This window comes from Micromys minutus (genome assembly GCF_963924665.1).
Source record: "Micromys minutus genome assembly, chromosome: 1".
NCBI lineage: Eukaryota > Metazoa > Chordata > Mammalia > Rodentia > Muridae > Micromys > Micromys minutus.
Window position 1 is genome coordinate 27,030,607 of NC_137969.1, and position 25,807 is coordinate 27,056,413.

Below are 25,807 nucleotides of genomic sequence, written 5' to 3' on the forward strand. Positions count from 1 at the left end.
AATCTGTTGTGGTGGCCTCAGGTGGCTGGCCCATCATGGGTGGAGGAAGCTACTGTTGCTGGATAGTGATCAGTCCGTCTCCCTATCACTGCAGAGTATTCCAAGTATTCCAAGAGTATGCTGAGTGTGGAAACAAAGTCAGGTGACCAGGGTGACAGTGTGGTACTGCTTACATTTCAGAAGGACATCCAGCCAGAAGTAGCAGAAGCCACTGTTCCTGGGCAGCCAGGGGCCGAAGTTCAGCCCAAGGTGGCTGATGTGATCCCGCCCTCAGAGATACTGAAGGACACGGCCCCTGTACTGGAAGGTTTGAAGGTGAGCTTCATGACCAGGAGAGGAGCACTGCCTGCTCCTCCATAGGACCCAGATTTGATTCTCAGCACTCACATGGCAGTTCACAGCTGTCTATAACTCCGTTCCTCAGGAATAAGGCATACATGTGCTACATAGACATACATGTAAGCAAAACACACCCATATACATACTCAAAAACAAACTTTTTTATGATTTATTTATTACATATAAGTACACTGTAGCTGTCTTCAGACACACCAGAAGAGGGCATCAGATCTTATTACAGATGGCTCTGAGCCACCATGTGGTTGCTGGGAATTGAACTCAGGACCTCTGGAAGAGCAGCCAGTGCTCTTATCCACTGAGCCATTTCTCCAGCCCAACAATCTTTTAAAAATGGAATATAGGATGGAAGCTGCGGAATCAACCGTGTAGACAAATGAGAGACTTTCTTTTGTCTGCAGAAGGCAGCAATCCTACATAAACATGGAGGTCTCTGTCTGACTTAGGGTAGCTGGCTAAGTCTGATCATTCCCCTCCGTACAACTTTTAAAAAAAAGGAATATAGGCCTGAGGGTGTGGTTCCAGTACGGTGCTCTGTGCATCACATACTCAGGGCCATAAGCTTAGTGCCTGATGCTACAAAATAGAAAAATATGACCTTCCATCCAGTATTGGTGAAGATGTGAAGGGCCTGGGTCGCTTTGGAACCAGCAAACTTACCCTATGCTCTGCACCTGTACACAAACCTTCACAGCAGCTGTTGTAGTACTGAAAGCCACTCAGAAGGAGAAAGCTGTTGCTGGCCAAATTAGAAATACTTTACCATTAGATGTCAAAATGAAAGGAAACACAGCTGGGACTCCATCTCCTATAACATTCTAGAAAACAGAGGCTGCCCCATAGAGCAAAAGGCAGGTAGGTCAGTCTTGCCTGCGGTTGGGCTCCTGCGAAGCAGACGGGAGCATTTGGGGATAAGCAGTGTGCTCTCTGTGCTGGCACACCCAGAAGATGCAGACAAGTGCCATAGGCAGCAGAGCTGGAGCTGGCCTGCAGCTCACTTGAGGCTGCCCTCTAGTGCTTGCTTGTCTGGGGTGAGCACAAAGGTTTCAACACTTAGGGGCAGAAGCTGTTTGTTCCCTTGACTTAAGTTTATCAACTTACTCATTTCTTTCCAGGGAGAAGAGATTACCAAGGAGGAAATTGACATCCTCAGTGATGCCTGCTCTAAGCTAAAGGATCAGAAGAAGTCCCTGACCAAGGAGAAGGAGGAGCTAGAGCTGCTGAAAGAGGATGTCCAGGACTACAGTGAGGTGGGTGGACATGTGGTTCTGGGAAACAGACCGTTGTAGGTAGCCCTCTATCAGACACTAGAGTGGATGGGAGGATGATTGGGCCACTGTGCAAGTAGATGAGACCCTTGTTGCCACCAAGTAGGTAGTGACAGCTATCAGAACCCAGATGTCATGGAACAGCTTAGTCACTTATGCTTGCAACTGTACTTTTTTTTTTTAAAGATTTTATTTATTTATTATATATAAGTACACTGTAGCTGTCCTCAGACACACCAGAAGAGGGCATCAGATCTCATTAAGGATGGTTGTGAGCCACCATGTGGTTGCTGGGAATTGAACTCAGGACCTCTGAAAGAGCAGTCAGTGCTTTTACCACTAAGCCATCTCTCCAGCCCAGAACTGTACTTTCACTCAGAGCTCTCCACAGCACTTTTTTATCCAGTGGTTGTCCCTCCCTCCTTTCCCTGCCTCCCTCCTGTCCTTTCTTCACCGTACTAGATAAATGTGTTCCACTAACTACATCCTCAACCCCAACAGTCTGTTTTCTAAGGTAACAATACCATTATCCTCACATCTCTGGGAAAGTAATGAATTAGAGATTGGTGCTAAAAATCAGTTTTCTACTTCTCTCATCTCCCTGTGGTAGTCCCCTCTGGCTAAACTTCTCCACCAGAAACCACATTTCTCACTAGACAAGGCAGTACCTCATTCCTCTCTGCTCCTAAACCACCCCCTCCCCTGTGATCTTTGACCCATGTAAAGAATGACCGTGCTTAGGCTTCCTTGAGCCTTTGTGTTTATTCATTGCTAACTACAAAGGAAGTTGAAATTCAGAATAGTTTGTAAGTTGAACTTACAAAACTAAATTGATAAAAATAAATTTACATGAGAGAAATAATATTCTCCAATTTCTAAGCCTGAATTTAAATCTTGTTTCGTTGATTTCTGTTTTGTGGAGCTGGAGATCGAACTCAGGAACTTGTGCTTAGTACCTTAGACCACAAAGCCACATCCCAGCACAAATCAATGACTTAATTTTTCAAGTTTAAATTAATGTAGAACCCTCCCTCTTTTTTGGTATAAACTTTAAATTAGGACTTACAGGAGATCAAGAAGGAACTTTCAAAGACTGGTGATGAGAAATACGTAGAAGAATCTACAGCTAGCAAGAGGCTGTCAAAGCGAGTACAGCAGATGATCGGGCAGATTGATGGTCTGATCACACAGCTGGAGACCACTCAACAGAATGGCAAGCTGGGCCCCACTGAGAGCTCTCCCACAGGGTAAGTGAGCCTCTAATTCCAAAGTATACTCTCTGTCTCTACCTGTCCACCTCACCTAGGGACCAGGGACAGCCAGGATTACAAGAGGTCTTTGCTCTTATTTTTCCTCCCTTCGAAGCTCAGTTTCCATCTCCCCATGCCTGTTTTACCTGGGTAGATCACATCCGTCTCTTCCCTGCCTTTCCATCCTTTTGAGCTTTAGTCTTAACCCCACTTGGCTCCTGGTTCTTCAGACTGCCAGCCTTTCTCGTGCTTCCTCCCTTTTCTAACCGTGGTATTACGATACCATGTGGACAGTCTGCCTTTCTAAGCAGACACCAGGAAACAGTGGTACACTCCATGCTTTTGTGACCCAGCCATGAGTGGACTTGCCACAAGTCCTGACCATGAACTCTGCAGTGAGGGCAGGTGGCTACATCTGGGCTCAGCTCTACTCTAGGCCCTTGAATTGGTTGTTGGTGGCCTGGAAGACATGGGCCTAAGGACTTATGGTGCTCCCTGCTGTGGGGATATGCACACGTGTGTGGTGCCCATGGAGGCCAAAAGAAGGTGTCAGTCAGATCCCTTAGAGCTGAAATTATAGACAACTGTGTTCCACCCGACATGGGTTCTGGGAACTGAACTCAAGTCTTCTGCAAATACAACAATTGCTTTTAACCGCTGTGCTATCTCTCCAGCCTCAAGACTTTTTTGGTTTTTTTTTTTTTCTTTTTTTTTTTCAGTTTTTGTGAGTGTGTGTGTGTGTGTGTGTGTGTATGTGGTATTCCTGAGCATGGGTGTTAGTGTGGTATTTGTATATGTGCTGTATGTGTAAGTATGTAAGTATGTGTGTGTGCTGGTATAGATGCTTATGTGCACATGGAAGCTGTCAGCCTATAAGCCCATGATCCTCCTATGCCTGCCCCACCCAATAGCACTGCAGTTATAGGCACATGTGTGACCACTACCAGCTTTTTACATGAGTTCTGAAGATTTGAACTCAGGTCCTCATGTAGTAAGAACATTGACAGCTCCCTAGCTTCCAAGGATACTTTCTGTAAGTGTTCATGCTAGCTTGCATCTTGAAGGGAAAGAGACTTAGGATCTCACTGTGGGAGACGTCATGCTGATATTTCCAGTTCGTGCATGATCAGAGCTTATGGGAAGAGCTGTGGGTAAGGCATGAGACCAAGCACCTGGCCAATATCACATACAGACTGTACTCCCCAGGGAGAGTGTCATCAGCATCAGTGAGCTCATCAGCGCCATGAAGCAAATCAAGCACATTCCAGAACACAAGCTGATCAGTTTGACCTCAGCCCTGGATGACAATAAGGACGGCAATATCAACATCGATGACCTTGTTAAGGTGGGTCTCAGTGCAGACTGAGCCAGGAAACCTGGCTGCTTTCCTGTTTTAGGACCCAGGGGTTTGTGGAGGAGCTGCTTATTCAGAGCTTTAAGACTATCAGGAGGGGTCTGGTTCATTCATTCGTTAAGAGTACTGGCTGCTCTTACAAAGGAATGAGGTTCAATTCTTCCCCCCACACGGCAGCTCACAGCAGTCTGTAACTCTAGCTCCAGAGGATCTGGCACTTTCACAGATATGCATACAGGCAAAACACCAATGCACATAATAAAAATAAATAATTTTTTTTACAAAAGAAGACTATTAGAAGATCAGGTTTGCAAGCCCAAGTGTCTCAGCCCTTTGCTTTCATTTGAAATCCCATTGGAGTTAAGAAGTTACTAAAGTTTCAGACATACTGGTAAGATAAGAAAATGTGCCCCTGGCCTGCCACAGGTCCACTCCAGCATGCCCCCTTGGACTGTTTCCACATGTATCCTAGGACCTTGCATTCCTATTAGATTTGAGGAACAGGGTAAACACCTCTGCCAGGACCCCTTTCGGGGCCACCTGAGACCTGAGAGACACTGAGTAGGTAGAGCCTATAGGAATAGTGGCTAAGCTCCAGGTACAGCAGCCCACAAGACCTGAGTCAAGATCCAGGGGAAGTCTAGAGTCTAGCCTACAAATTGTCATGGACCTACTTAAATTACGTCATGGTTTTGGAAAAAAAAATTGCCACTGTCATCATGGTTTGCCTGGCAAGTTTGTGGTTTTTCTATATATAGCCAGAAATATTGGTTAATTTCCTTTAGTTCCATTTTAAAACAGGCAATATCAGTATTTTTTCTCCCCTCAGTCTACATGGCAGGAGCAGATGCACCCCAATGCCCACTCCTTACGGTACCAGGGAAACTATGTTCAGGGCAGGTCCTAGGCTTCTAGTAGTGTGCCAGGACCATGCTGGCTGGAATTGGGAATTGATGCCAAGCCCTCTCTGGGAAGTCTATGGCCCCTGGAGGTCTGAGGCTTGAGTGCCAGAGCAGCAAGAGGAACCCAGATACCCATAGCATGCAGTAAAATGGCAAATGCCCAGCCAAGAAGATGGCTCAGAGGAGTGAGTGCTGTCTCCCAGAGCTGTTGAGGGACAGCCAGTGAATGCAATGGTGTAGCACCTCCTAAGTCTCCCTCCCCTGTGTATATAGGTGATCGACTTGGTGAACAAAGAAGATGTTCAGATCTCTACCACCCAGGTAGCCGAAATTGTGGCCACACTAGAGAAGGAAGAAAAGGTGGAAGAGAAAGAAAAGGCCAAGGAGAAAGCTGAGAAAGAGGCCGCAGAAGTGAAGAATTAGAGCTGCCTGGCTTCCGGCCCCACAAGGTCTGCCTTCATCATGCTACACCAACCACAGTGGATGACACAAGAGTGATTGCTTTGAGGTGATTCTTAGTGGCAAATCTAATATTTTGTCTGGAATAAATCAGAAACTTCCATAATGAAGCAATTTTTTAATTTTCATCATTCCACGAAGATTCAGTCCGGCTGGAGCTGGAGAGGGTGGCTGTGTCTGGACTCATGCTATGGTGTGGTGTTAGGTACAACTGCCTATAGGGTCCTAGCTCCACACTGACCCCAGCTTCAGAGATGGCTCTGGCCAGGCTTGGTAGGAAGGCATTTCTCTGTATATGTTCTTACTGGATCAGGATCTGAGAGAGCCTCCATCCTGTGAGAGGAAAGTGAGAACCAACTGGACTCCCAGCACCTGTGCAGAGCCAAGAGGATGTGCCTGCGTGTCCTAATAGGCCTTGGGATAGGAGCTAGACAAACAAACGCAGGCTGCTCTGCTCTGAAGACACTGCCGTCAGTCTGAGGGATTGAGATTTCTAAATGCCACTGTACATAGATCTGTCTGCTCACCCTTCCACAGTTGTCTTAACTGCAAGTCCCTGACAGCAGTGTCTGTCCTGTGTGGATTCCAAGGCATGTTGACTAGAGCTCTCTCAATTCACCATTCATCTCCACTTAATAATTTGTTAACTGACTAGTACTGAATTTTCATATATGACCGTCCGCCTAATTCATGAGTAATTCCTAATGTAGTGGGTGACACACATTGAGGAGGCCTTGAAAATGAAATCATTTCTGTTGGACATCAGAGAACTGATGTCTACAGCTTGAGTATAACTGAGCTTTATGTGGCTTTCAATATAAATCTCAAGTCCTATCTCACAGGACAGTGCAGGATGGGGCTTCATGAGGGAATCTCTGTATGTTGTAGGCTCAAGGCTTTAGCTTCTTTAGCACAAATGCTCATTGCTGTGCTCCAGCCACAAGGAGTGAGGAAGTCCTGTGATGCCACAGAGCTGTCAGCATGGTGCTCTCTGCCTGCCAACAGCTCACTGGCTCCTCTCTGAGTGGACAGTCTAGAGCTCTTTGCTGAGTGGCCAGCAGTCCTGTGTCCTCACCACCACCTTCCCATTGTAACCCCATCCTTGGAGCACAGAGGGAGAAAAATCATGAGTTCAGCTTGGGCTACTTAGCAAGTCCCTGTTCAGGGGAAAAAACCTTGATTCCATATAGGATTTGGAACATGTGCAGAGAAACAGCAGCTAGAATGCAACTTTCTCAATTTCTCAGAACTTCTTTCTTGACCGTTCAAGGAAACATATTATGCTAAGCAGGAATAACATGATTCTTGCATATAAACCTGTGCAGAGTGACAGTGGAAGGAGCCTAGTGGCTCCATGGTCACATCTGAATTCTGGTGTGCTCTACAAGGACAAGATTACAGTTGCCAAGTATGTCTCCACAGTAGAAGTGTCTCCTGTGACCAGTGCTCTGGAGTCTGTTCAGTGTCTACATCATCTTCATTCTTTATTGTACTACTGGGCACTGTCGGTGGCCTGTGCTGGCTGCTGCTGACTCAGGAATCCCCTGCTGTCCCCCTTACCGCCATTCTGGACTCTGTCCTCACGGGTCACACCATCACCCCAGTGCAGGACCTTAGCAAACACACGTGCTAGAATGTCTACCAGTGAATGCCTGCCCCTTTGTTTTTGGAGTTGTCCCCACATCTGTTTGCTTTACTGCTGGACCTTATATAGTACAGCTGGGTCAGGGTTAGAAATACCAGCTCTACCAGGCAGCAGTGGCATCTCATGCCTTTAGTCCCAGCACTTAGAAGGCAGAGGCAGGAGGATCTCTTGAGTTCCAGGACAGCCAGGGCCATACAGAGAAACCCTGTCTTGAACCACTACCACCACAAAAAGGAAATGGCAGGTCCAGGATTGAGAACCGTATTCAAGCTGAGCATTTGAAAATTAGTGTGTGTCAACTGTACCTCAGTACTTGCCTGGGGCATGTGTTCAGGAGCTGAGATGTCTGCACCTCTTAAATGAAATTAAGGTTTCAATACAGGAGTCCAGTGTTTCTTCTTTCCGCTCCAAACCACCTTCCCACACAGGCTCTGGGAAGCTGGCACCTAAATTCCAGGCTTCTTTGGACTATTAACGTCTTGAATGTAAAGGGCACCGTGCAGTTCTTAAAAGCCATTCTCACGGTCTTCAGGCTGTGCCTCCTAGGACCATGTTGGGGGAACAAGTTATGTCCCCTCTTCTGTCTTCCAGGAGTCCCAGAGCCTGCAGTTAAATCACGTTCATACAACAGCCCAAAGTGATCATTCTGAACTCTGAGCAATCTATTCAAGAAATTGAATAGAAACTCAGACCGCCTCTAATGATTGTGCTATGGCCACCAGGTGTGCTCAGATTTTAGTGGGGCTTGGCCCTCCCCTTGGCCCCTAGGTGAGTGTCAGCTCACATTTGGGGGCTCAAGCCTTGGTTCCGGGCTCATGACTTGTGGGATCTGAGGAAGCCCATATACCCTCATCCTATGATACAGCCCTATTTTGTAGAAGCTGACAGGAAAGACTTCAGACCTAGGCTAACCCAGCGCCCTTGGGGCTAGCAGGCTGCACGGTGATGTTTTCTAAACACCTTGATGGAAGGAATTGATGGAATAAAGTGCCACTGATGACTTGTCTGCTGTATAATGGTGTGTCCAGGTGGGAGTTCTCGAGCCTGTCAACGCTCAACAGTTGACCACAGACTAGACACCTCACTGCCCAATTTTTTCTTCTCGTGAGCTGCACACAGTGGGCAGGAGCTAGGACCTTGGCTGAGGAATCCCAGGGAAATGTGTGGTCTGTGCCCACATGAAGTCTGCTCAGTCCAGGGACAGGATCCAGCTACCGGGATGTGTGGAGGACAGTGGGCCTGGTGAAGGCAGTTCCCCAACCCCCACCTTAGTGCTTGCTTTGGGACCTTAGCTGGGAGGAGGGTCTGGGTGTTAAGATAAAGTTACAGTATTCATCTTCTGATCTAATAAGTGACTGCTGCCATGAGACCAGGACACCAGAATGTAGTGTGTGGCCTCCCATAGCCATTCTTGGTGTCTTCTAGAATGTTTGAGATCACATTCGTTCCCAGGCTTAAGAAGTACAAGTCTCAGGGCAAGGGTAGGAGCTGATTGTTGGTGAGGAAGGACAGTCATCATTTAAAGGGTCCAGCATGCCCACTGGCTATATTGAGTACAAAGCGAACGTTCAGATGAGGTAGACTTAGACAGTAAATTCAAGTCCCGTCCCCAAGTGACTCTTGAGGGTGCCAGGGAGTGGGGGTGTGATCATGCCTGAGTCTCTCACTGGAAAAACAGGACATTTGACACACAGAAGGTTTCTTTCCTTCTTGGGAAGGTAATTCTTTTCATTTTTAAAAGTTTATGTTTGCCTGCAAGTATGTATGTATGTGTATTTCAGTGCCCACAGACCAGGTTATATCCCCTGAAACTGGAGTTGTGGATGGTCGTGACCTTCATAAGGGTGTTGTTAATAAGACCCAGGTCCTCTGCAAGAGCAGCGAGTACTCTAAGTAAATCACCGAGTCATCTCTCCAACTCAGAAGATAATTCTCAATGCTGGTCCTCAGAACACTAGGAACTACCCCAACCCAGGATGACCAGCCACAGGCCAATGGCAGTAAGGAGCGTCCTAGGATCCAGCTTCTTCCTGGTGCAAACCAAAGCCAGGAAACCATTCACCATCATTACTACACATGTTCAAAAGGCAAGGCAGTGGAATAGATTCCTCCACAGGAAACTAGACACAGAAATTGACTTAGGTCGGTCTTGGGAGATTTAAGTACAAATCCAGTGTTTGGTGACACAAAGCCACAGATATTATATTCTCACTGGTCAGTGGCCACCCAGGAAACCCTGGTGGTGCAGCAGCCCGACCTATGGCCCCTGCCTCTCAGGCCCACTCTTGTCCCCGTGGACCAACCCCTTGGTGCTAGAGCCCTGGATTTGAAGAGCCTCCAGGTTACCATACAAAACTGCTCAGCCTGGCACTAGAGGGCGCTACAGGCTGACAGCTCTCTAGGAATAAGAATGCATCCTCCTGGTGTCACGCCCCTGCACATACTTGCATACGTGCTCATATATGCACACATGCTGTTCTGCAGGCTTTAGTCAGATCCTTTAGATGCCTTCTGCCTAGTCACTATCATGTGTCTGTGTGGCTCTGAGTCCCTGAAACTGTTTGGTGCCCCTCAAGTTGCTGTGGGTAACCAACAGAGAGCCAAGGCCTATGGTTTCCCCTAAAGCCCAGTACCTCCCTGAATCCTCAAGCTCCTATTTCAGTCTAGAACTAAGACTCTAGTTCATCTTGACTTAGAAAAATCCCCTCACCTAGAAGGTGGACCTGATCCTAGCAAGGGGTGGAACCAGGGAGAAAATTCATTCTCCCAAGGTGTAGGAAGGAAACATTAAGTTCTCTCTACATGGAAATAGAACTTATTATGTAGACCAGCTTTGCCTTAAACTCAGAGATTGCCTATACCATGGCTTGACCTAGTGTAGATTGCTTAAACCAGGGGTTTAGCTACCTGCCTTTCCCCCAGAGGATTTTCAAATTAAGCACCCTCTGTCCTCATGAGATACCCATACCCTCCCATCAGGACAACCAGGAGACTGAAGAGACCAGAACACTTCCTTCACATACATATCCATGGTCCCCTCCAATGGACGCAACTTCCTTGCATCCTGTGCTTGGCACCTCTAGACTCTGGTAACCCTGACCAGCCTGCCACTTTGGGTCACAGGAAGGAACCCCCAAGTCCAGCTGTCCTTACCCTAAAAGAAGGAAAAGCAAACAGGCTCTTGGAGCCTGGGATCAGTCTCTTCTAAGGACCAGCCAGCAGCTGGTGAATCCCTGGGTGCTGTTCTCCCTCCTCCCCTGGGAACATACCTCAGAACCTGTCCTTACAGGCAACAGCTGTACAGGTCTCAGACAGAAAGCAAGGCACTCATGGAAATCAGAACCAGTTCTTTTTTTATATCTCTTTATTTTTTGGAAAGTAAGTTGGCTGTGTTAACAAAACCACATCTGCCAGTGTGGGCTGACAAACCATATGCTAGGCCCCCAAGAAAGTCACCCTGAGTCACTGTCCTGACCCTGTTGGCTGACAGGCAAGGGACAGCCACCCAAGCCTAGGGCCCAGTAACAGTACAAAAAGTAACAAAATTGCATTCATCACTCTCTCCCAAGCTTTGAAAGGTAGCAGTCTAGGCTATGAAAGTCTAGAATCACTGCATAGGAAGTGTTAAGCCTACAGCAAAACAACTTGTAAAAACTCAATAAATTATAGATAGATAGATAAACTTGTAACAGATATCTATTAACATCTGAACCTTCTTCCAGGGCCAGCCCCTCCCTGGGCACAGGCTCCTGCCTGGAATACATAGTGATTAGAATAATCTGTATGAAAAATACCAGTTCACCTTGAAATTTTTTTAAATCTCCTAAAGAAAATTCCTATATAAATCTAATCCCCCACAAAAGTGGGCCAAAGGAAACAAAAAAAAAAAAAAAAAAAGCTCACTGGAGCCACCTCTAAGTAGGAGAGCCACTGAAGCTCCGAAGAGCCGCATCCAACTTTGGCGGAGGCTGGACGCACATTCTCAGCAACTCCCTAAATTCAGCATAAATCTCTTCTGCTGTTAATAAGTTACAACTTAAAATTTCTGCAATATCCTGGGACTAAATGCTATAAACCTGGAGTCGAGGATTGGAGCTTGAGGGTTGATAAATAACTTTACAAATATACAGGTACAAATACACTGCAGTGGCAGAAAAGACCCTTGCTTCTCCACCTGCCCTTGCCATTTTACTAGTGAGCCCCATGGAGTATCTTGCTCCCTTGGGCCTCAGCTTTGCCTTTTTTCATATAGATATTCTTATATATATATGTATGTATATATATATATATATATATATATATATATCATACACAACATCTATTTATATAAATGTACATTTTCCTCTGGAATAAACCTTTCTGATAGAAGTTATAGCCCCCCCCTTCCGGTACCCGTAATTTGTCTCTGAGGGACAGGAAGCAGGCAGCCTGGAGGTGTCGCTATGACTCACCCCCAGGCATAAGGTGCCACGTAGGAGAGACTTGCCACGTAAGAGCAGAGCCTCCCTGCAGGCTCAGCTTTGGGCACCAAAAGACCAAGGCCCACTCTGGACATGGAGTCTAGCCTTTCTACAATGGTCCCTGTAAGGTAGCAGTGGGGAATGAGGGAGCCAGAACCCCGGGGTTGCACAGGGTGGGATTCTTACATTCTCATTTGGTGCTCCTGGCCCTGGCCAGTCAGGAGATCACTATACAGCAGTGCATGTTCCCAAGGGGCCTCTACACCCAGGAGCCAAGGATAAACATGCAGGAAGTCTTGTCTGTTGTTGGCCCGTTGCACTGGGCTGGCTAGGGTCCACTGTACACCAGCAGTAGCAGGGCGGGCTAGGGTCCGCGTAAACATTAGCTGGGGCTTGGTCTGTGGGACTGTTGGCCCTTCACGTCCGAGGTCCCCCATTACTGGGTGGGCCTGGGGGTAGCAGGTCATGGGTGAACACAGAGTCATCCCCGGATGAGCTGGAGCTAGGAGTATCCTGGCCACCTGGCGAGTACTGTTCAAATGGCACCGAGAGGTCCAAGTACTCCTGTTTGTTGGACAAAGTTATCAGGACTGTCCCTTAGCATGCAACCCCTTCTATCCCACACCATCTATGTTCAGGCTATGCCCCCTAAAGGCCATTACCTCCACTAGAGCTCCAAGAATAAACACCCACAGTAAGCAAGGCAGCCAAAGAGTAGGCAGGACTAAGTGGCACTTACGTCAGTTGATGTCACAGTGAGGATGCGGTCTAAATCCTCTACCAGCTGCTTGAAGGTGGGCCTCTGGGAAGGCACTGCATGCCAACATTCCCGCATGATCATGTACCTGTGGCAAGTACAACTAACTATAGGTCCCTGGACTGTTGCCCATCCCCCCTCACCCCAGCCACCAGTCCCCTACACATCCCAAGTGGTAGGAATCCTGCCACCCCAGGGATGGAGTAGAGGAATGAGCAATGCTCACAGGTCATGTGTGCAATTGGCTGGCTTGTCCATTCGGTGGCCCTCTTTCAACAGCTTGAAAAGCTCTTCCACTGGGATGCCGGGATACGGTGAGCCCCCCAGCGTAAAGATCTCCCAGAGGAGGACACCAAAGGACCAGCTGCCAGGGAGTGAGGACAAAAGGCCTGTTACTCCTGGTGCATTACTGCAGCAGCCCTGCACCAGGACATACCACCAATGGGCAAATTTGGGCACCAGGATAAGAAGCCAGGGCTGTGCTGGTGGCCCAATGAGGGGACCAGGACCCTGAAGACTGCAAAAGTGCAACTCGTGCCTCGTCTGTCTTCAGATCTCCCTACCCCCATCCTACACAGGGACACATACACATCACTCTGGTGGGTGTAGACTCGGTCAAAAAGGGCCTCTGGTGCCATCCACTTCACAGGTAGCCGGCCCTGGGCAGAGGGAGAAGTGTTGGCTCTCGGGTAGGGCATCCTGGTGGGGCCCTACACCCCAACCACACAGGACCAGAGCTCACATTTGTGGTCTTCTTGTAGTAATCCAAGTTGTGCACATCTCGGGCCAGGCCAAAGTCTGCAATCTTCATCACGTTGTCCTCAGTCACCAGGACGTTTCTGGCAGCCAAGTCTCTGTGAATACACTGAGGAGACAAAAGGAACCTGGGCTAAGCTGACTACTCCCCAGCTCAGGCAAGCCTGTCGCCCATTCTTCCCTTCAGTGAGCTCCCACTGGGCCCTGCCTCTGCCCACCTTCTGGGAAGCCAAGTATTCCATGCCCCGTGCCACCTGGTAGGCACAGGACACTAGATCCTTGCAGGTAAGCTGCTCCTCTGGCAGCCTGCAGGCATCAAAGGAGTAGTCCATGCCTGGAGGCCTCCGCGCCCGAAGGAACTCTCGTAGGTTGCCCTTGGCTGCATACTCCACCAGCACATACAGGGGCCCTAGAAGCACAGGCACCTTAGAGATGCTGTGAGACTCAAGAGCCCCATCCACCAGCATGCCCACCTACACCTGACCTACCACCCTGTGTGCAGGCCCCCAACAGGTTAATGATGTTCTTGTGCTTGCCGATCATTTTCATCATCTCCATCTCAGATACCAGGTCCGACAGGTCCTTGTCAGTGGCGTCATCTGTGCCGGCAATACAAGTGTTAGCTGATGTAGCCCCATAGCCCTCAAATGTCCCTCTCGACTTCCCTCCCTCCTCACCTTTCAGCATCTTCACAGCCACGGTGACAGGTTTGGCAGTGCGGTCCTTGTCAATGCCAATAGCTTCTGCCATGACAACCTGTCCAAAGCAGCCTTCTCCAAGAGGCTTACCAAGTGTCAGCCTGCCCATGGAGACAGAGGCAGTGAGTGTGTGACTAGCACCCCTCAAACCTCATAGATCATACATGTACCACTGTATCTCAGAAGCCCTAGGGGACAAAGAATGGCCCCTCAAACCTCACCCTGGAATATCTCAGGAATATCCAACAGGGCCCTGCCTGGTAGCCACTTAGCCCCCAACCACAGAACCCCCACCAGGTATAAACTAAACCCCACCAAGTACATATTGTGTCCCTCACCACCACTGACCGGGTCCTGGATAGCTCCCACTTCGGGTCAGCAGGCAGCTCAAGTTCAGAAACATTGGCCAGAACAGGACCTTCTCCTGAAGACAGCCGGGCAATCCGGACGAGAGGTGTGTTGGAGTTCATAGAGGAGTTAGATTCCAAGGATACCTGCTTGGGTCATCAGGACAGGTTGGTACCACACAATGTGGGCTGGACATTGGAAAAGGGGTAGGGTGGTGGAGCCTCCAAGATGGCAAAGTCAAGTCTATGAGGCAAGGTGTGAGGCCTAGTAAACGGTTAGCTGCTCTGACTTCTGTACAGTGTACAGTGGTGACTGAATACTACTAAAAATGTTTTGCCCCTCAGAGTAACCCGAACTCCACATAGAGATCAGAGATAAGGAGGTATCACCCCACCCAACCACAGAGAAGTATGTCCTGGGCAGGCCCCAGCCTGCTGGGACTCTAGGAGACTCAAGACAGGACAGGGAGCTCAGAACCTGGTATCTACTTTCTGTTACCTGTCGCTTAAGCGGGAAGCGAGAGACCTTGTGCACGGTGGGCGAGCCCAGGCCCTTCTTTGGGGGACTGCGCAGGCGGCAGAGCGTCACTGCAGCCACCACCAGGATGAAGAGGAAGAAGCCCACCCCGTAGCTGAGGACACCTGCGTACACGCTGCCAGCCTCATCAGCTTCCATCAGCTCCTCCTCAGCTGCAAAGACACAAATTTTGGAGCCTCATCCAGCCTTTTCAAACTTTCCCCCTGCCGGAACCACAGGCCCCAGTGGGGGAGGGAAGGGACCTGGGATACTGGGAGAGGAGGGGCTCAGGCCCCTCCACTCACCTTATAGTGTAGTCAAAAAACATCTGAGAGTCAGCAGGGACCACACCCAGGAGAGAAACCCAGGAGAGAAGCCCAGCAGAGCCAGAAGCACCCACACCGATACCCAGGCACCCAGGAAATGCCAGAGCCTCAGATCAGGACTGGAGGGAGCCCTGCTAGAGAATGAATAGGCCCTTGCAGGACCAAGATGGGGCAGGTTCATCATGTTTCCATACCAAGCACAAGGCCTGGTGAATTTCGCAGGATGGGCAGCAATAAGCCATAAGGGGCCCCCTGCCGTCCCTGGCAGCTTTGGCATGTTCTGAGACAGCACCCTAAGAGGACAGGTGCAGCGTGAGCAGCAGCAGAAGCCAGTACCTGGCAGCACCACCAGCCACGCAGAGTGATGGGAAAACCCGATAGAATTGCCCGCCAGGCAGGTGTACTCCCCCGCGTCCTCAAAGGTGACATTGTGCAAGGACAGAACCTCTAGCTCCTTGTCGGTGGTGTTAGCGCCTGCGGTCTACAAAGAGAGAACAGAGCGCGATAGGCGAGTGCCAACACCTCCCTTTGGGTGCCACAGCAGTCCACATGGAGATGATCCAGCCAGGCTGCAAGGAAAACGCCGCCACCACCACAACCTTGGCCACCACCATGGCCCTGCCACAGCCACGGAGGCCCAGGGCCCTCTGCCTCCTGCACTGAGGCACTGAGCCTGAAGCCAGTCCCTCCACCAGTGGTGAGTCCTCTGTCCCAAGGTGAGCAACAGGCAGGTGGGCAGCACAGTGCCACACAAAGGCAGCATGCGGAGTTAGTGCAGAAATAGGAGAAATGCAGACAAAAAGATGAGCAGACAGATGTATGATTGGAAGCCAGAAGGCATCAGCCAGCCAGGGATGGGTGTAAGGTCAGTGCTTACACACAGCGCAGAATGTGGCCCCTAACAGGCTCTGAGGATTTTCTAAATATGCCAAGTGGGGGGGGGGCGGGGGTGCAAGAGGACAGCACAGGCCTTGGGGAAGGGGACTTTGAAGCAGATGATCAGTCAATGGTAACTGGGGGCTACCAGTGTTGTTGAGGTATCACAAGTAGAGTTCGAGCCACAGGCAGTGTCAAGCAGGACAAGTCGTGCAGGGCATGCAGGCAGATGCATGGCTGGGGCATTGGAGCTGGAGCTCAGCGTGCCAGGCAGGCATGGGACAGAGTCGTTACCTGCTTGGGGCCTGTGAACACGCAGCCAAAAGGCCTTCTCAGCCACGCCTATGAAATTGGTGGCTCGACAGAGGTACTCGCCCCCGTCCCGCTCCGACACATTGGCCAGGCGGAGGCGTGCGTCTGCCTCCACATTCTCACTGATCCAGGACTGCGGGGACAAGAGACTGGGCTCAGGCACACCCCGAGCCAGCTCCAGAAGGATGTGAGGATGAGGCAGGGTAAGGGAGATCCCCAAAGATGGGCTAGGGGCTGGGCAGCAACACCTGGAAAGCTGCCTGGAGAGGAGGCACATCATGGCAGTGGTGGGCGTGGTCTCAGACAGAGACCTCTCCATGTCTGTCACCACAGGTACACATACATGCTTACATACACGCATATACAGAGAACCAAGGAGGGGGAGGGGGAAGAGAAAGAGAAAACCTGTAACTCACAGCCTCTAAATCCCAAGGGGTCATTTTAGGGCAACCAGCTTATTCTTACAAACATCCACACCCATGGTGAGAGGCACATTGGACAGGACCCCCAGTGGCCTTTCTCAGCAGCCAGGATTCCTGTCCCAACTAATGCCTGTTCCCCTCCCCCCAATCAGACCTCCTTGTCTCTCAACAGCTGTTTTTCTGGGCTTCCAGTGTCACAAAGTCCTGACTCGGGTACAGTCAGAAGGAGGGCAGGACAGAGCCAGTGTTATGCAAGCAGATGACACCAGCCAATCCAGGCCAGCTGGAGAGCATCTAGCTAGTCCCATGGGGATCCAGAGGGTTCTAACTCAGCAGTCATCCTCCTGCCCTGGGCCACCATAACTGTCACCCAAGACAAGGCTTCTGCAGGCTCAGCCCTTGGAGCCAAGTTCCATAGCAGGGCACAAGTAACAGAGAGCCTGCCTAGAGCTCAGAGCAGGTGACATGCACTGGGACTAAGCTGCCCCTTCTCTGAAGCTCCAACACCTGGGTAAATCCCAACATATCCCTCAGCCAAAAGAGATGTATGGACCAAGGCCAGGGCAGCCCCAGCTGAACCACCCACGCACCCAGCCACCAGCTGGCAGTAGAGCCTACCTTGAGTACAGTGACGTAGGGTGTGCCATCAGGGCCCACCTTGCTGCCGTTCACCTCCACATGCTTCAGCCACTGGATGTGTGGCTGTGCATCGCTGTACACTTTGCAGTGGAACTCCACGTCACTGCCCAGAATGGCTGTCTGGTTCGCCGGCAGCCCAGCCTGCAGGATGGGCCGGTGTGGAGAGCGCTCTGCAAGAGGCAGTCAGGTCAGGGGCAGTGAGCTAAGGGGCCCAGGGGTGCCCTGCCTTAGCCACCCGGCCTGGCCCTCACCCAGCACATCCAGGGTGTATGTCTGCCGGATGCTGCCAAACTTGTTCTCAACCACGCAGGTATAGTTGCCACGATCAGAGGGCACCACGCTTTCCATGACCAAGCTCCACTGCTGGTGCCGAAGCTGCAAGTAGTTAGTCCGTGAGTAGATGCAGGCTATCCCTTGTCTCCTGGCTCCCTCCAGGTCCCTTTCCCAGACCCACCTTGATGCCCCCAATCCGATGCTCCCCTCGGAATTCTTTGCCATTCTTCAGCCAGGAGATGGAGGGGGTAGGGTTGCCCGCAGCTGGGCAGCGGAAGCGTACAGTGTTTGCAGCTGGAACTGCCAGCAGTTTCTTATCCATACGCTCTGGTCGAGTCCAGTAAGGAGCCCCTGATGGCACAAGTGCCCATAACAGCTGAGATCAGTGCCTTCCAGAACTTTCCCTGCCTGCTCACCCTCTATCCTGTTTCCCCTTCTGTATCGAGAATCCTTTGCTCTCCCTGAACGGGCTCCCTGAGCCTCGACACTGCTTGTACAATTGCCCTACTCTCAGACTTGAATGTATCTTCTCCTCGCCCTTTGGTGCAGGCCCACAGTGGGAGGTCCCCAGAAGGTAGATTCCAGTAGGATGCAGATCCTAGAGGCAGCTAGCCGAGGTCATCCCACCAGTCCTCAAAACCCTAGTCAGCCTCTGCAGTACTCAGGGCCTGGCCTTTCAGGTCCTGCTTCCCCACACTGAGTACTCTGATTCCTCTGGGCTGGGTGGAGACAGCCACCCTGCTGGGACTCCTGAAGCAGCTGAGGGGCAGACAGAATAGGGAGGCAGGGCACCGTGCATCTGTAGGTGGAGGAGACACTGCTCAGGGGAAGAGAAAACAGTCTGCATATGCTGGTGAGAGGCCTCTCTAGGCTGAGCTGCCCTCCCAGGCTCCCAGGATAGCCAGTAGGCTTGGCACACTCAGAGACTGCAGTGACTTAATGCTGCCCACTACCAGCAGGGTCCGCAAGTGACCCTTTCATCACCTGAGAGCCCAAACCCATGCCGGGTCTAAGCACTAAATACAGCCTGGGGAGGGCAGGAGGGCAGAAGCAGACACAAACTCGGAGCAAGGCCACTGGTAACGTGGCTGGTGCAGGGGAGGGGGGAGTGGATACCTGGGTTAGAAATTTTGCTCTGAGCAACCTTCTAGTAGCCAAAGGGAAAAGGGGAATGAGAAGCCAAACAACTCCTCAGGACAGGAGCCTCTATTGGTTGTCAGGCTAGATTCCTGTGTAGATTCCACCCTAAAATCTCATGCAGGCCCCTGTACCCCACTCTCCTTGCCCCGACAGAGACTCATTCCTGTTTTCCCATTAATTCTGTTTGATTCCTCTCAACACCTTGTCCACACGTCCCCAGAAGTCTCCAAATGGTCCAAGTACTCAGCCCATAAAGCCTAGTCTCCCAAGTTATAGCCACACACACATACAATGTACACCTTAGCATGGCACAGCCTCTGTCCCCGCCTGCAGGCCTGAACCAGCAACCACTAATGCCCTTAATCCCTGGATCCACGTATTTCCCAGCAACCATCTGAGCTCCATGCCTGGCTATCCTCACACCTGTGATGCCCCTTCCCACTAGAGTCAAATCTAAAGTCCCTGCAGACCAGCCCTGCCTCCTGGTCTACCCACCTATAGCAGTGCTCCTCTAACTACCAGAGAGGCATCCCAGCCTCGGCCAGCTCTAATCTCACCTGTGTCTTCAGCCATGTCCTCACCATCTTCATCATCTCCTGAGGATGGAGCATCTGCAAGTCACAAGCGGGGGTTTTCTGTGATACCCCTATATCCAAAGACCTGCTGCTTCCCATATCTGAGGTCCACTGCCTTTAGGACCCACTGCCCCCTCCCTTTGGGGTCCTGTCTTCAAAGGCCATTCATTCAGATGGCATGTACTTAGGTACCCCTTCCTGTCTATCAACAGCCAGCAACACTCTCAGCCACCCTGCCCAGGAGTGTCCTGGCTATACAGCTGTTCAACATACCTTGTACTTCACCCACTAAGCACTTACCTGTCACACGCACACTGAAGTGGCACAGCACACGCCGAGTTAACCGCTGCTGGCAGCTGTAGACCCCTGCATCCTCAGGGGTGGCATTTAGCACTTGAAGCCTCTGAAGCCCCGCCAGGATGCGGTGGGAGGCCACCAGACCTGTACCATCCTTAGCCCAGACAGTGGGGCCTATGGGGGCACCTCCAGGCAGATGGCAGGTCAGCTCTATGGTGTCCCCACTGCCAAAGACCACCTGCTCCTGCTGTCTAGGTTCAGGCCCTGGAACCTCTGTGGAGGAAATGGTAAACTGTGAAACAGGTTCTCCAAAGCAGCAGGCTGGGGGCCCAGCACTTTACTTTGCAAACACTCTAGCAGAGGCTGTAGTAGGTAAGTGAGGAGTGTGCTCCTGGAGGTCCTGCCGGACAGTGTTCAAACCAGGGGTGGAAAACTAGTTTAGTAAGAGCCCTGTGGGAATCAGTGTCTCGGGTCTGTCAATGGTCTGCTAAGGCTTCTGGCTCTGCCCTATAGGAGGAAGCTGTCTTCCAGAGATAATGTGGAAGAGGCACAGCCCTCCTGATACCCAAACCATCTTTAAGTGCCAAGAAGGGTTTCGGACAACTCTGCAGTTTTAACACCTGCCCAAAATGCCTAAAGCCCTGAGCTCATCCCAGCAGCACGAAAAAGTTGCCATTCTTCCTCTGATCCTTCCACCGTTTGGAAATGTACAATCAGTCCTTAGCTCCCGGGAGGCACAAAAGCAGGTTGGAGACAGGCTGTCCTTCCCTGGCCTTTGGCTCAAAGCTCAGAGAAAGAATAGGGAGCCCTTTCAGAACCCTCTTTGCACCCAACCCTCATCTTGGCTTCTAAACCAGTTTGGATGGAGAGCCAGGGAAGAGAACACACTTTAACAACGGGAAAGAGAAAGCTAGGTATGGTGGCTCAATCAGAAGGCTAAAGTAGCATGGTGTGAGACAGTCTCAAAAACAGAAAATAAATGAAAAGTGAGAAGACAACACGGTATCATTCACGAACACGGGTGGGCAGCCCTTGCTTGCATACACCACTAGGGCGGCCATTCATGGGACCTGTGCATCTCTACCAGCTGGGGGATCCTTGGACAGTCCATGCCTTGAAACTTACATACCCACCTCACATAACAGCCAGCTAGGTACAACAGAGACAGACATTAAGGACACCATTCTAGCCTCTTAGGTCTCTCTCTAGTCAGTGGCTGTGTGAACCAAGTGAAGCCACCCACCCTGAAGGCTAAGAAACTGGAGTAGCATAGCTCCTCCATTAGGCAGACACAGGTAATACACCTCTCCCCTGACCAGGTGCTGCCCAGCTCATAGGGGGCCCAAGACTTCTCCCTCAGGAACACACCACCAGCTGGGCTATCTCCCCCAGGCTTCCCCTGCCAGGCCCGACAATGCCCATCACAGGGCAGCTGGGCTCAGGGCCCAGGACAGGAGTGGGTGGTCCTGCTAAGCAGACCTCCTTCCTCAGATCCAGCTGGACTGGCTATAATGTCACTTGTCATTCCACCGACGCATGGCCTAGATTCGAAGCCCAGCTGTCCACTCTGGCCATACCAGTCCTTAGGCCCAATTCTGTCTATCTAAGAGACAGCCTACAGGCTCAACATCTACCAGGAATCTGACAAAGGGAACCATATATCCCCAAAATATCCACAAAGCTCATGTCCTTCAGAGCCTCACAGCTTTAAGCTGTCCTAGGTAGGTCCCATAGCCAGGAGCCTACTATCCTGAGTTCCAATTCTCCAATCCTGCTGCCATGTCCTATGGGGACCACCCAGTGCTACAAGCTGCTAGAGTTCTCCCTCCACAGAAGAGCAAGAACAGGCTGGTCAATAACCTCAGTCCAGGCCTTGGCCCAAGGACAACAGCCAGTTGGTTCCAGTTTGGTCTGGGCAAGACAACAGGTCAAGCCATTCACACAAGTATTTGCTTAAACTTAATCCAAAGACAGACTGGAAAAGAACATGGCAGCTCCCAACCCAGACCCTTGGAGAAGCAGATGGCTGGAGGCATAGGGTGTCGAGGGGAAATGGTTCAGTCAGCTCAAAGAGCGGAACTTTGATCTGTCCATCCACCTTGTCCATTAGAAACTAGGTGAAACCAGACACCTGGACTTTGGGGGCCTTGGGCAACAACATATTCACCAACAACAACCACCCTATGGTCACAGGGCTTAGAGGAACTTCTGACCTGAGTCAGGTAGTGACAGGGAAGGACAGTGTAAGACGGGTGCTTGAAACGATACAACACCGTAGACCATATTCCGAGGCAGTAGAAGCAGAGCACTGGCCAGGTAAACTCCCACTCCCTTCAGCCTCCAGGAGTGCAGGAGGGACTCCCTAGGCCCCACCAATAAAGGAGCAAAATGCAGCACACAAGCACTGGTACTTCTGTTGTCCCTACTACATGCATCCCATAGCACCCATCCTCATTGCTACAAGCTACTAACATGGACCTGGTACCATAGGCTCACTGCTGCAGGCTAAGGGACACTGTCCCAATAAAGTTGTGCTGGGCCTAATGTCTCCTAGATTGCCTCGGCTTCCTCCACTACGGCATAATGTACAAATCCCAACTTGCAGATCTAAGGTCCAGAAAGACCTAGTTAATTGTCTACAGCCTGTAAAATCGGGTGTGCGCATGAGGGGCATCTATGCCAAAGCCCCTTGAATCAAACAATGTAGAGAGACCAGCGACGACCAGCTGGTGGAGCGGGGGCCGCATCCTCTGCCTGGAGGACCCAATAGCCCAAGTTTTGGTCACTGCTGTTGACACGTAACAAAACCAGCATCAAACAGACCTAGTCTGAGGTTGGTCACCCTAAAGAACTCCAGGGACTTGGACTTTGGAACAAAACCAGGACACAGATCTAAGTGACACCTGCTTTGATAATGAACACAGCTGGTGTGTAACCAGGTGTATGAGGAAAATAACCCAAGAGAAAGGAGGCTGCCCCAAAGGGCCCTGAAGTCAAGGCTCCCTCCTCTTCCTCCTCCCCACCCCCACCATCCCACCCTGAGACACTCCAATTTTAACACTTAAAGTCAAGTAAGGAAAATGGGGAAAAAGAAGAAAGAAAATTCCAGAGGCTGAGCAGGCTAATGAGGGCTTACAGGGGATTATCTGGTTTAATCCCCCAAACAACCCTGTTACCAGTCCTCTCTAGCCGGACAGGTGAGGAAACTTAGGTTCCAGGGGAGTACCCAAACTGAGGCAGGCCCAACCACAAGTGGCTTTGTTCACAGCTCTGTAATTTCTCAACCTGGCAGGCCACCTCTCCCCAGTACATCATCTACCCCCTAACCCACCCCGGGTAACTCCTTTTCCTTCTAGGCACAACTGCAAAAGGGGGGGGGGGTTCGGGTCCCAAGTGAAACCGGAGACCTGGAAGACAAGGGGATTCTAGACTCAACATAGGATCTAAAACGTCAGGGTCTAAGATTAGCCCAGGTTAATGAACCACCGGGAGGGCCAGCAGGGCTCAAAGTCCAGCCTTGCGAGAGGGAGGGGGAAAGGGGGGCAAGGGACGTGAAAGGCCCTGCTTCTGCAAGCCGGCCTAGGGGATCAACCTCTGGACCCCTTACGGGAGTTACTCTCTCCCACTCTAAGCACACCAGCAGGGCTTGCCCCACCAAGGGTGGCCAGGTTAGTCTGGGACCCAGTCCCGCCCCACAGCCCTTGACCCTACCCAGCTCCAGCTTGGTAATTTATGTTCGCAGGGAAAGCGCCCGCCCGGACCTCTGTAAACTTCACCAGGTCTTTGTATTTTTACAGCCCGGCCCATCTCGTTAAGGAACCGGATTAAGTTTATTGGCCTATCAATTCCCTACCTGTCTCACCAGCTCAAACTCAGAAGCGATGGGCGGGCGCACAGCCCACCGATCCCTAGCGGCCTGGCTCAGCTTCGGTTCCCGCAGCAGGGTCGTGCCAGGAGGCCACCGTCACTGCCTGGAGCACAGAGAGGGTGTGCGCTCCGCCCCGCCGTCCCTACCCGAGCTCACTGACACCCGACGCAAGGAGTAATATCTTCATCTGAATGCACATGCTAATGTGGTCCCGTCGCAGGCCATTCGGCGCCCGGGAAGCCAGGCAGTCCTAGCAGGCGCTAAAAGCGCGCGCTGACCTCCCGACCGCCTCTGTCACGCCGCTGAAAGACACGCACATTCAAGCTCCCGGCCCACTTTCATTCATAAAAAAAAGAAAAAGAAAAAAAGAAAAAAAATGACATTGTTCCAAGAGGCTGCAGCCGCTGGAGAGAGGGGCGCGGGGGCGCTGGGAGGGGCACACCGCCATCTGCCTCCTCCCGCTGCGCCCGCCGCACTCGCACCTCCCCGAGAGGCAGCGCCGCCATCAATGCGCAGTCTGTGGCCGCCGAGGTACAAAGGAGCGGCTGTTCGTGCCTCAGCTCGGGTGGGGCGACAGCTTACCGAGCGAAAGCCTCCCTTCGCGCGGCCTCCCGCCAGACCGCTGCTCTGCTTTGCCACGCTGCCACCGGGCACAGCCGGGGGCCGCGCGCGTCGCACCTCCGGGCGGCCGCGGGACGCAGAGCGGACCCAGGCTCCCTTTCGTATGCTTGGCCTCGGGCCCCGATTGAGGGCACTCAGTGTCCCATCGGACTTTGGCGGTCAGCGGGGCTATCTAGGCGGCGCCAAGATCCTGGGACAACCGCCCCTCATCTCCCAGCGTGAGGCCTGCAGGGCGGTCCGTGCGCGCCCCTGGTAACCGACCCCTCAGGCCGCCTACAGGATAAGAGGGGAGCGGCGGCACTGAAGCTGTCACCTTGTCATGCGAGACACTGATAGCTGAGCTTTAGCTAAGATACTACTATCCACCGCGCAACGTCCAGCCTTCCTTTAGCAGAAGCAGAACAAGAACTGTTCCGTGAGGACGACGGAACCAATAGCAGGCACTTTTCGTCCTCTCAGATCCGAGAAGCAACAATAGGAACGTGGGAAGTCAGCTTGCGTGCCTTCCCGACCCGCCTCGGCCTGGGACCACCGCCACGGCGCACCGCTCCCTGTGACGCCTGGCACTTGGATGGTGGCTCTCAGCCCACAGACACCTCTAAAAACTGCCGCGTCCGAGCTGTCAGCGATCTGTGGGGCGGGGGACAAAACTCGGGCACACTGGCCCTTGTGTTGCTACTCAACCCGACACCCCTTCTTCACCCAAGGGCTGTTCGCCCATGCCAAAGCCCCTGTGGTCCAGGGCCAGCCCCCGGAAAAACACCTTGGGTCAGTCCTTACCTGCCGCTCTCCGCACAACTCGCTGCTCTGGACCTGGAGGCTCGGAAGTAGCTCCAGCCACAACCGCCACGCAGAACACTAGCACGCAGGCCGGGACTACCATGGCTCCGGAGCGGGGGCCGCGGCGTCCTCAAGCGGCGCGCGCGGGCATGCTGCAACCCCCTACGCCCGGCTCCGGCGCCGGCGGGAGGGCGCCGCTGCGGACACTACAGGAGGAGAACACAAGTTACTCCGGAGGGCAGCGGGGAAGCGCGGCCTCGCTCCTGAACCCGGACCCCCGGCCGCCCCGCCCGCCGACTTCTAGCCCTCCCGGGCTGCCTGGCGCCGGCCGCCTCCTCCCAGCCGCGGTCCCTCCCTCCTCCTTCCCTCCCTGGTAGCCGCAGAGCCCTCCCAGGACGGCGGCAGTAGCCGCAAACTTTCCAGAGCGGGAAGCCGGCGCCTTGCCGGGTCTCGCCGCACTTACGGACTGCTCCACTTCCAGCCCATCGCACCCCTGTGTACTTCTGAGCCCGCCCGGCCCCTCCGAGCGCCAGCCGAATTCTTCACACCAACCTGGCGGCCGCTAGAGCCCAGCTCACCACGCGCAGCTCCGGCTTCGGCTCTCGGCCCGCTCTTCCAGGGTCTCCTCTGCCCCAGTGGCCGGCCGTCCACCGGTGAGTCCCCCCGCCGGAGCGGACCGCACGGCGCCAGCTGCTCCCGCCACCCCCGCTGCCACAGCGCACTGAACTGGGGCTGCCCGGCGCGCAGCAGCGGGGGGGGGGGGGGGGCTGCTCCCGCCACGCCCCGAACACGCCCCTTCCCCGGCGGCCAAGGGGCGGGGGATCTGAAGAGGCGTGGTCAGGCGGGGGCGCCGGGCGGTCCCGGAGGGCGTGGGAGCCCAGCTGGGGCGGAGCAGGCGAGGCCAGGGT

At 52.3% G+C, this 25,807-nt stretch overlaps 2 protein-coding genes across 7 annotated transcripts in view; one reads left to right on the forward strand and one right to left on the reverse strand.

Moving 5' to 3' along the window:
• Window positions 1-8,235, forward strand: part of LETM1 (leucine zipper and EF-hand containing transmembrane protein 1) — a 39,637-nt gene extending 31,402 nt beyond the window's left edge. For both annotated transcript variants that reach the window (XM_080928600.1, XM_080928601.1), the window contains exons 10-14: window positions 181-315; window positions 1,473-1,607; window positions 2,685-2,872; window positions 4,082-4,220; window positions 5,405-8,235. In XM_080928600.1, coding sequence (XP_080784726.1) covers window positions 181-315; window positions 1,473-1,607; window positions 2,685-2,872; window positions 4,082-4,220; window positions 5,405-5,554 — 747 coding nt within the window. In that variant the 3' untranslated portion in view covers window positions 5,555-8,235. The remainder of the gene's footprint in view (window positions 1-180; window positions 316-1,472; window positions 1,608-2,684; window positions 2,873-4,081; window positions 4,221-5,404) is intronic.
• A 2,394-nt stretch (window positions 8,236-10,629) lies between these two features.
• Window positions 10,630-25,593, reverse strand: FGFR3 (fibroblast growth factor receptor 3). 5 transcript variants are annotated; one of them, XM_080914027.1, is made up of 18 exons: window positions 25,452-25,593; window positions 24,900-25,105; window positions 19,634-19,903; window positions 19,316-19,369; window positions 17,800-17,969; window positions 17,597-17,720; window positions 17,325-17,515; window positions 15,433-15,577; window positions 14,753-14,943; window positions 14,255-14,400; window positions 13,886-14,007; window positions 13,697-13,807; window positions 13,427-13,617; window positions 13,195-13,317; window positions 13,041-13,111; window positions 12,679-12,816; window positions 12,435-12,540; window positions 10,630-12,259 (listed from the first exon to the last, which is right to left on the reverse strand). In XM_080914027.1, exons 2-18 carry the CDS (start codon window positions 25,000-25,002, stop codon window positions 12,113-12,115), a joined length of 2,403 nt encoding a protein of 800 aa, XP_080770153.1. In that variant the 5' UTR covers window positions 25,003-25,105; window positions 25,452-25,593; the 3' UTR covers window positions 10,630-12,112. The 5 variants fall into 5 exon arrangements, with proteins under 5 accessions (XP_080770153.1, XP_080770152.1, XP_080770156.1 ...); XM_080914026.1 differs by having other exon boundaries at window positions 14,255-14,403; XM_080914030.1 differs by lacking the exon at window positions 15,433-15,577 and adding an exon at window positions 16,267-16,417.
• Between the last annotated feature and the right edge of the window lie 214 nt (window positions 25,594-25,807).